The 10,970-nt window shown below is 45.3% G+C and overlaps 1 protein-coding gene across 1 annotated transcript in view; it reads left to right on the top strand.

The window, feature by feature from the left end:
- The window catches only part of LOC100533545 (apolipoprotein E receptor), a gene marked incomplete at its 5' end in the record, with an annotated part of 121,309 nt that overhangs the window by 3,962 nt on the left and 106,377 nt on the right, over nt 1-10,970 (top strand). Inside the window, 1 exon segment of the mRNA XM_013088594.2 lies at nt 1,173-1,205. Coding sequence (XP_012944048.1) covers nt 1,173-1,205 — 33 coding nt within the window.

Raw genomic sequence — 10,970 nt, 5'->3', positions numbered from 1 at the left:
GGGGGGGGCGTGTTCACGATCTTATCACACAGACTTGGGAACGTTACACAGTTAAATAGATTTTACCTTGGAACTCCAAGAATTCTTTTGAAAAAAAGACAACACCGCTGTTTCATTTGCAAAACTGCATTGTTACCATTATTATTGGCCCTGTTATTCACGTTTGCCATTTGTATCCTCTGTTAGCTCAATTGGTATGGACTCTATGAAGTGGATGGCTCTGGTTCGAATCCCCAAAGAGCCGCTCTTGAACTTGGGCTGTTTCTTTGGAATTTTGAAGGCACTCCATCCATTTGGCCTTGGCCCATCGGAGATGGACGTTAAAATCGAAGGTCTCGCCTCTTAGATAAAATTACGGTATTGAAAGGGGCGTTAAATCTATACAACAGCAATAACAACATTTGCCATTAATTTATTGATATTACCTTCTCCCGCCTCCTGGCGAGGTCGTACAATGACAGTTAGACTGTGTTCTGTAATGCCTATTCAAATTACCTTTACAGAGTGAGAATAAAGTCGCTTTTATGTTGACACCTCCCGCCCCCCTCCCCCTCCAACGTTTCCCTGTTATCACCCCTTTTAAGAAGCCGTTCCCAGTTGCGCACTCCTCTCTTCTCCTCTCACTTGAGGGGAACACGCGTAGCGCACAGCATTTACACTGCCGTGCCAGTTCTTTTTTCTTTGCCTTGTATATTAAAAAAAAAAATTAGTTGTCTTTTCAAATTGTCGCCTTTTGTGCCATACTGTGCTGTGCACGCTAAAGCGACACGGTCGTCATCTTTGTGTGTCCCCGTGTATTTTTGTATTATGACGTTCCAATGTTCTTTTTTATAATATGATGCTCTCTCTCTCTCTCTCTCTCTCTCTCTCTCTCTCTCTCTCTCTCTCTCTCTCTCTCTTTCTCTCTCTCCCACCCACCCCCTTATAAGGTGTATTTTGCTTTGTCAAATTACAGTGACATTTTTTCTCTTTCTCCATGCTCAGGTAATGTTGTATAATGTCATGTCAATATCGATGAAGTTCTGTATAACTTGGCTCATGCTTGCTGTATTTCTTTTATGCCATGCCATTATCAATGACGTTTCGTCTCTCTTTGCACATTTTATGCTGAATTATTCCTTGCCAATGTTGATGACTTTCTCTCTTCTCTCCTCCATCATTCTGCTGCTCAGGTGGGATCGTTAAGAAAGGATCCCGTTCTCGAGGTCTGTATCTTGCCCGCCTAGTTCCGCATACGCCCCCCCCCCCCTTTCCCCAATCCCATCAACCTAGCTTAGGCCATCATCGCTTCAAACATCATAGTGCTGTGCTTTTTTTGCCTTTAAAGGATTTTTAAAATTATAAGAATTCACTTATTATCACTATTTATTGTAGTAGTTTGCAGATCAATATAAGAACACACATTAAAATATTTACTTTGGTCACTTTGGGTTTGAATATGTAGATATGCAAATGAGTCGCTTGCGTAGCACCCACCAGTACAGTGGGAATTTGGACACAGGGTGACGGTTCTGTGCACGCTCAGTTATGTTTACTAGTTTAATAAAAAATAGCGGCAGGGTGTGTTAGACCTGCACTCATCTCTAGAAGATTGACCTTCATAACAGGGAGAGGAGAGGCCTTCGGGTATAGACTTAAATGCACTCTAATGAGGGTTTGGGAAGTAGTAGTTCACAGTGTGCTGTGCTAGTTGTTGGTATTTGCCCTGAATGTGTTACGCCCTCACCGACACAGTTATGGTCGTTTATGGTGAGGAGGACTACTCCGACCCTGTTTGCCCGGGCCAACCCGGGCTGTTTGGGTTGGGGTACGTCCCGTTAGAATAACTCTTTTACATGCTCTTGAAATGTGGAGGGGCCAGAAACTGTTCTACACTCGCCGGTTGTAGTATGGTTAGCCCATAGATAGTGGGTAATTGATTGGTGCTTTGGTGTGGTTGCTCCTTCTTTCCTATCAACCATCTATCATCCTTCTGTCCCCTTCTCTCTTTTGTATGTTACTCTCTAGTAATACCTCTATAATCTTCAGCACATATTATATTATGTTCTAATTGTGTTGCAAGTACCGTGCAATTCTTACTAGAACTAAAACTAAAGCCGAGAGATACTGCTGACAGAGAACGTTTGTGTTCGTTGTGTTTAGACTTAGCGACTAAACGCCTAAGCAATATAATTATACGCCCTATGACGTGCGACAGTTGTGATAAACTGTTGTCTTTGTTCTCGTGTGTCTGGTTGCATGCATGGAAAAGGTTATCATGCAGTGCAGAGGTCACCAAACTTTTTAAAAAGTGGGCCGGATAACTGAGAGAATACCGAGCTCTGCTCGGATAACTGCTGTATTTTGTTCAATGCAATACAAATATAATGATGTGTTAAATGAAGAATTTGTCAAATTAAAGCCGAGCAAGAGTGAATCATTGGGCTGACGTTATGAAGCCTGTGAAAGCACATTTCATTTGCAATGTAGAGTTCAAAGAAAAGATTGAATTAATTTGATGACCAAGTTCTGAGCCAGCCAGGAACACACCTTTCAGTTTTTGTCCCGCATGGTGGCATAGTGGTGGGCCAGACGAGCTGATCTCGCGGGCCAGTTTGGTGACTCATGGTGTTGTACAATGTACATAAACTATTGACGTCATACCCCAAACCGGGGCACCATGTCGCCATAATAATTATAGAGAATGTCGAAGTCGAAACGTAGGCCTAGTCTAGAGTGAGAAATTTAAACAAGATTGTAATGGAGGTCTGTGATCGTGAAACGTGCAACAACCACAGCAGAGTTTTAGTGTGTCCACAGCAGCTCTCTCTCTCTCGCTCTCTCTCTCTCTCTCTCTCTCTCTCTCTCTCTCTCTCTCTCTCTCTCACTCTCTCTCTCTCACCCACCTGTATAATGCGTTTCCCATCCTTGTGGCTGTGGTCTTTCATTGTAACGATTTCCTAACGTAACACAACACAGTCCTATACATACACCCCTTCTTCCATGTGTCTGTATAGCTCTCGAACACCTTCTGTATAACACTTCTGTAGGTTTGTGACAGCACTCTCTTCTTTTCCTCTTCGGTTTCTGTCATGGTCAACACTCCCCACCCCCCAAAGACAATCTCCTATTCTACAGTACCTTCCTTTTGGTAATGGTTTACAGTGTCAGCCTCATTTGTGACTCTATCTTAGTGTTTGATTTTTCCTTAACGTTTGAACTGGTCATGTCTGCATTGTCACCTCCTTCACCGGCCATGTCTTTTGGTCTTGGTTTCTTTTTCACGAGGGAATTCTTTTTGTGATTATGAAAAGTAATCGTATATATTGGTGTTAGGTCTGGTAACTTGTAACAGGAAACTTGTAACAGCAAACTTGAAACAGCAAACTTGAATATCAATCAGAAACACAGGAGTCTCGTCTTAGGTCGAACATAACGAAGCCGTTTATTTATGATCAATATGTAAAAGGAACAATATCTACACATGTTAGATGATTTACATGATACAGAATACATGCCTTCATTAATAATTGACACTCACACGTCTCAGTCATTCTCACATAGAATAATACAACACCAGCTTAATGGTAAACGATGGCAAAGAATATGAAATACAAACAGGACATATTATGATATGAAAATGACACAATAAATGTTTCTATAAAGGAGAACAACTTAATAGCCAATGTCCTGCTAAGGGAATGAACCACGTGCAGGTCTAATTATTTCCCTTATACAACACCTCCCCTTCGGTCTGAAGGTATCTGAAGACTAAAGTCTAAAGTGTTCCCAGAAGCAATCACAACCTGAGAAATGTCAAAGTTCACAATATGTCCATGTCACGGCTGGTGACGTGCGTGTCGAGGGCGAAGTTGATCCTCATGTCGTCTCCACATCGGGCCGTCTGTTAGCACACGGACCTCGTAGAGTTTGTGACCCAGGAAGGCGGTCACCACAGCTGGCTTCCATCTGTCCTTACGCCCACCTTTGTAGGGAAGCGAGAAGCATGGGCTGTCTTTGCTGAGACGATGAGCAGGCACCAGCTCATCTCGAACTCGGGATGGTAGGGGGCTCCGTGTAGGTGTAGAATGCCCCGCTGCTCACACCAGGTCTGGAACTCGGCTGACGAGAAACAAGTGGCGTTGTCCGTCACAATGGCGTGTGGATAGCCAAAGTGAGCAAAGTCCTCGTCGAGTCTCCGGGTGGTCGCCTTTGTTGTTATCGAGGACATGAGGTAGATGCATGGATACTTGGAGAATGCGTCCACCATGACCAGCCAGTTATGACCTCTGAAGTTGATGGCGTGGTCAATATGGACGCGGCTCCAAGGTTTGTCGGGGGTGATCTATGGGTGAGACGGCTGCTTAGGGGGCAGCTTCTGGTGCTCGTGGCAAGCTGTGCAGTGTCGAGCGACGTTTTATGGTGGCGATAGTTGCTGAGTCTGCACCAGTCTCCTCCCTATCAAAAGATGGATCCGCCCCTAGTGGCAATCTACGCAGGGCGTCTGCGTTGGGGTGCGCTGATATCTTGCGATACTCTATGGTGAAGTTGTATTGGCTCAGAGTCAGAGCCCGTCTGGCAAGTCGATTTGTGCCAGAGCTGGAATTGGCTTCGTTCGTCCAAAGAGGGCAATCAGCGGCTTGAGATCTGTCACCAGGATGAAACGTCTTCCTGTGACTGAGAGAAATATGACGACTGGTCTCTGACTGGTAGCAGCTTTGTTACTTCGCCAAAGCTACGTTTTACGGTTCACGCTTTCTCGGTGTTCTGTTCTTAGAAGAACAGTGAACAGCACGAGACGTTGATCGGCCTTTTGACACGTTTTTACTTTTCTTGTTGTTTTGTCCAAAGAATGACAGGAAACAAAACACGTTGATCGGACAAGTTTGACACGTTTCACTTTTCTCGCTGTTTTTGTCCTAAGAAGGACAGGAAAACAAACAAGACGTTGATCGGCCAAGGTTTCAAATTATGCACGCTCTCCTGCTGAAGTATGGAAGGGGTGGTTTGGCTTTGGTTTTAACAAAGGAAAGCAAAGATTGGGATTGAGTTTAATGTCTGTTAGGCGCGAGAAGAACGCCCTACCGACATTACCTTTAGGCCCTGACCATCAGAAAAACTTCACTTGACCGGCACTAAAAGTAAATCAAATACGAGTGCCAAGGACCCTTGACCTCAGGAATAGCAAGTAATGAGGATAGACTTTGAGAGCGTGCAATAAAAATTTGACCAACTCCGGGGGGAGAAAGTCGAGATGATAAGCGAAACGTGCGCAAACTTTCGGCAATGAGCGGACTAATAAGTCTCCGTAGACTCTATCGTAACGTGAGCCGTATGCGAACAATTATTTCTCACCAAGCTGTCCTCTCGATGTTCGACCAGACTCCTGTGTCGCTTCCCAAGGCTTAGGAAAGCTTTCTTGCTTCGTGGAAGGCTTGCGGCAGAGGCAGGCAGCGTGGCTTGTTGCTTCCCCGGGTCTAGGGAGGCTTTCTTGCTTCGTTGAAGGCTTGTTGCAGAGGCAGGCAGCTTGGATGGGCTGAGCTTGGCTTTGCTGTGTAGGTTTCAACAGGGTCTTGGATGTTTCTCTCTCTAAAACTTTCGGGTCTGCAGGTGCATTTTGGCTGCTGATCAATTTTATGGTGCAGATAGTTGCTGAGTCTGCACCAGTCTCCTCCCTGTCAAAGGATGGATCCGCCCCCAGTGCCAATTCCCACGTCTGATGCATCGCAGGATATTCCCACTTCCAACGTGTCCAGCTTGAGATCTTTCTTAGGCCAAGTCCAGTTCTACAGCAAATTCCTACCAAAACTGTCGACTATCCTGGAACCGTTGTATCGCCTGACAAAGAAAGACACCCCATGGCAGTGGGGGACTCCTGAACAGACAGCTTTTCAACATATCAAAAACTGTCTGAGTGCTGACACCGTCCTGGCCCTCTTCAACCCTGCGTTGGAGGTGGGAATATCCTGCGATGCATCAGACGTGGGAATTGTCTGGTGTCTTGTTTCATAGATACAGCGATGGCAGTGAGAGACCCATTGCCAATGTCTCAAAAATACTGACGCAGACCCAGAGAAGATACAGCCAAATCCAGAAGGAGGCCCTGGCTATCATCTTTGGTCTCAACAAGTTTCAGCAGTTCCTCTACGGACGACGTTTCATCCTGGTGACAGATCACAAGCCGCTGATTGCCCTTTTTGGACCAACGAAGCCAATTCCAGCTCTAGCAGCAAATCGACTGGTCAGATGGGCTCTCACTCTGAGCCAATACGAACTACAAGGCCATATCATTGGCGACGAGGATGGGATCCAGATCTACATGCTAGCAAGATCAAGATCCTGTTGAAACCTGTTTCATTATGTTCGACCTAAGACGAGACTCCTGTGTTCCTGATTGATGTTCAAGTTTGCTGTTACAAGTTTCCTGTTACAAGTTACCAGACCTAACATTGGCGACGAGGATGGGATCCAGATCTACATGCTAGCAAGATCAAGACTCTTTTGAAACCTACACGACATGTTAGATGATTTACATGATACAGAATACATGCCTTCATTAATAATTGACACTCACACGTCTCAGTCATTCTCACATAGAATAATACAACACCAGCCTAATGGTAAACGGTGGCAAAGAATATGAAATACAAACAGGACATATTATGATATGAAAATGACATTATACATGTTTCTACAAAGGAAAACAACTTAATAGCCAATGTCCTGGTAAGGGAATGAACCACGTACAGGTCTAATTATTTCCCTTACATAACAATTGGCTAACTGCTAGTTAGGCTACTTATTTGAAGCATTACCCGAGTCGCCTCCGTGCTGTGAGATTTCATGTAAGGACTTATTTTTATTATACGGGTGGTAGTCATTTTTTTGTTGTCGAGGGTTTTTTTTTTGGGGGGGGGAAGGGGGCGGGGCACCAAATGCTAGATAGCTGACCGTTACAATTCCATAAGAAAGCCACCACACAAAGCCTCGTTATATCAAACCAAATGAATGGTATGTTCGCGCACCAGAAATGAACGTGTGCCCTGAAATTGACCCTCAGCAAGATATCAAGCCATTCTGGGTGCTGTATGAGGCATCTGTCTTTCCATAAAAAGTACAGCAGAGTCACCTGTCTATCCACCAGGTATCCGACAGTGTATTTTTCTCTCTCTACGTAACCAAAGAAACAATAACGCATAGAATGACAATGAGGGTTTTTTTGGAGGGGGGGGGGGGGGCACCAGAGAGCAGGCAGGTATAACGTATATGGGCACTAACCACTCCCTCCCACATATGCATACACCCCCCCCCCCCCAACCAGCGTCTGTGGTGTAGCAATTAAACGCTTCGCTGTCACATGCGTGAGACGTGCGTTCGATTCCTGTGGGTGGATTTTTTTTTGAAATTTGATAATCGAGTTTCTTCTTCTGTCTGTTGGGACATGGTTTACCTCTCAACGTGGGTTGGCCTTGACAGCAGGGTCGAAGCATCTCGCTTCTTGAACGATCTAAATAGTGTTGATTCAAGTGTAAAACTTCTATAGGCTTGTTGCAATATTGCAGACACCCACAGTCCCCATTTTGGACCACGCGTGGATTATTCAAGGAGCACCGAGGCTGTGCACGTGCCGTGTTACTTAATAGTTATTCTTTTACAAGAACACATTGGAGTCACTCTGATGCTTGGTAATGACATGATCAGTCACAGTGGTGCTGTTTATCTATCAGCCCGCAGCATTGTATAAATAAGTTACAACCTTAATGGGCAGTCACAACTCCGAAAAGTATCATAATGTCAGTGGCCTCTGAGGTCACAATGAAAGACGATGGTGTTTTTTAAATGGCGTCTGAGAACTTGCAGTGCTTTTGAGTTCTCCAAGCATTTGTAATGCAGTGGTTATTTCCAGATCTTGCTCTATTCTGTATTGTAGTTTTCGCTTCGGAATAGGCTTCTTGGCTGTTTGCGGCTTTTTCTCAGCATCGCACTCACCCCGGCAGCTGTCTAGGAAACTCGATCTCAAGCCTCTGTAAAGTCTGTAAACTCCCCTTCTTCTCTCCTCGTTAGATCTCCGCATCAAATCTTTTCTTAATTCCGCCTCATCAAACATCAGCCTTAGGTCTCCACATAAAAGCTGCATCTCATTCTTGAACACGGATGGAGATTGACATCAAGCCTTCACTTCAAAACTTTTCCTCATTCCTGTACATTGACCAAGCTATTTTATGTCAAACCTCCGCCTCATCACCTCATATCGGAGATTGACACCAAGCCCACACGCCAAACATCTGCTTCATTCCATCATTCCAATCCTCCGCTTTATTCCCTCAACCCTGTGCCCCCAGCAGTGTTCGCTCTTGCTCCTCCCTGCTTGTCTCCGTCTCCCTCCTTGTCGTGGTCACACCCAGCCAGCTTTGTTTATAGATTAAAGGTTGCCATGACAACATCTTGACCAAGACAAGAAAATAATGATACTTTTAGTTTTGTACGATACGACTGTGGTAATTACTGGTTCGATTGCGCCGCCGGCTGTGCGTGGGGGAGGGGGGGGCTTAGGGTGAGGGAGAGAGAGAGAGAGAGAGAGAGAGAGAGAGAGAGAGAGAGAGAGAGAGAGAGAGAGAGAGAGAGAGAGTGCGCACGCGTGCGCGTGCGTTCGTGCGTGCATGAGCATATTTGTGCTCGCTTGTATGTCGTGGGAGCATTTAGTGGATACTCGTAAGAGGACACGCCTTTTAAATGTGCCTTTTGTACTTTTAGGAATACATTTTTACTTAGACGTTTTGAAGTATAGATGTCAAAGGTTTGTTGTATCGATGACAAAGACAATACAATCTCTTTTTTAAAGATAGCTAATTTGATTGAATAATGTGCTTTCTTAGAAATAATTGTCACAGAGACATATTTTCTCTTGAACTGTCCGTGCCGAACAATGTGATGTTGACATTGAAGTATTATGTTTTCACCTTTTTCCTTAGATATACTGACCGTGTTTTCCTATCGTTGTCATTTCAAATTAGAGACGCTAAAATAGTGCATGTGAATCAATAAATATAGGGTTTCATTCGTAAATGTTCATGTGTTTTTGATGTGGAACGTTGTTGTAGCAATAAATTACACGAACAAACATCCCCTCCTCCCAAATCCCCCAGACACTGCCCACACACACACTATTTGTGCAATTAGTGAAAATGCATGTCATGATGGTTAAAAGAAAAAAAAAAAGACATGGACACGTAGATCTGGAATGCTCTGTAGAGTGCAGTAGTCGTAGTGACACAATACCACAGTCCCCCTCCCCGCCCCTCCCCGCCCCCGGTCCCACGATGACATCACCCATGTCTGACTCACACGTTCTCTCATTCTTGCGTCCTTCCCCGGCCATTGTCTAGACTACAATGTTGTCCAAGGTAACTGCACTCACGGATGTCTTGTGTTTGCGTCCCCACCCACTTTCTTGTCTGTGGCACTCGTGCGGTGCTCCCTCTTTTATGACGTCAGTGGGGTGGCATCAGCGGTGCTCACTTCTGTATGACGTCAGTGGGGTGGCATCAGCGGTGCCCACTTCTGTATGACGTCATTGGGGTGGCATCAACAGTGGTGCTCTCCCCTGTGTGACGTGAGTGGCGTGGCATCAGCGGTGCTTGTCCGTGCATAACGTCAGTTGGGTGGCATCAGTGGTGCTCACTCCTGAATGACGTCAATGGGGTGGCATCAGCAGTGCTCGCCCCTGAATGTGTCTTTGGTTGTCCATCACTTTTAGGAATGTCTCCTTTTCAGTTGTTGTTACATTCGTTCGAAGACCCCCTTTTGTTTGATTCCTTGTTAACTGTTCAGGACATGCACCTTTTCACCTTCATTACTTTTTGTTTAACCTCTAGACATGAACTCACTCCGCATACGACGAATGGAGCTATCAGTTATAACACGCCTCCCGCTATTTCGTTTGGGTTTTTTGTGGTTTATGTGCTTGTGAATTTTGTGCAATCCATTTCTAGCAATTGTTGTTTTTAAGTTTTGCTTCCATTTGTTTTCCTCCATTTTTTTGCCCCTTTGGTTGCTTTTAATCCATCGCTTGGTTATGCCTTGATAACGGAACGAGCTGGGCAGTGTGTGTGTGTGTGTGTGCGCGCGCGCGCGCCCCCGCGTGCATACGTGCGTGCGTGCGTGCGTGCGTGCTTGCGTGCGTGCGTGTGTATGTGTGTGTGTGTGTGCGTGCGCGCGCGCGAGTGTGTATGCGTACGAGCGCGCGCGTTTGTTTGTGGGTAACGGGCCATGTAGTGACATTTGACGTCATTGCTCAACCTTGGTTCCATGTCTTGTGTGGATTTTTTAAAAGCATTTTTTTCACCTCCTGGCACGCCTTCTTCTCTGTGTTGCCTTTTTTCTCCTTTGGTAATGGGATGTTAGGAAGAAACACTCGCAGTAGTGGAAGACCTAGGACCACACCCCACTTTTCCAGTTTTTAAAAAGTTTTTTTTTGGTACTCTGCACTTGTGCCGCCATTAGTTTTTTTTGTGTGTAGATTTATTTGTGTTTTTTTTGGTGTGTTTTTTAAAGTCTATTTCATTTCCATTTTGTTAGAACTTTCGTCTTGCTTATCAAAATTCATTTCGTCTTCTTTGTTGTTTTGAAAAAGGAAAAGAATGTTATGGATTTTGGCTCTTGGAGTTGTCTAATTTGCCTTATGAAGGAAGGAAAAAGGCAATGGTAATGATGAAGGGAAATGTAATGGAAGGTATATGTCTAGAGGAAGGACGGGTGTTTCGAGGGAAGAGTGGGGTGGGAGAACTAGCTGTGACCTGTGTTACTTTGGTGCGTGAGTGTGATAAGCAGGGCCGGGGACAGGGAAGCCCTAGGCGAGGAAGGAAAGAAGCCGCCGAGGACGATGCGAGTCTCGTCCAGCCAGACTTGGCTGGGACTGCTGGCTGCTCCCGGCAGGATTTTTTTTTGGGGGGATATGTCCCCCCCCCCCTTCCCCTGACGGCCCTTGGGGT

Source organism: Aplysia californica, unplaced genomic scaffold, assembly GCF_000002075.1.
Source record: "Aplysia californica isolate F4 #8 unplaced genomic scaffold, AplCal3.0 scaffold00773, whole genome shotgun sequence".
NCBI classification, from domain to species: domain Eukaryota; kingdom Metazoa; phylum Mollusca; class Gastropoda; order Aplysiida; family Aplysiidae; genus Aplysia; species Aplysia californica.
Note: the sequence above shows the minus strand (reverse complement) of the source record. Positions and strands in the feature narration are given on the sequence as shown.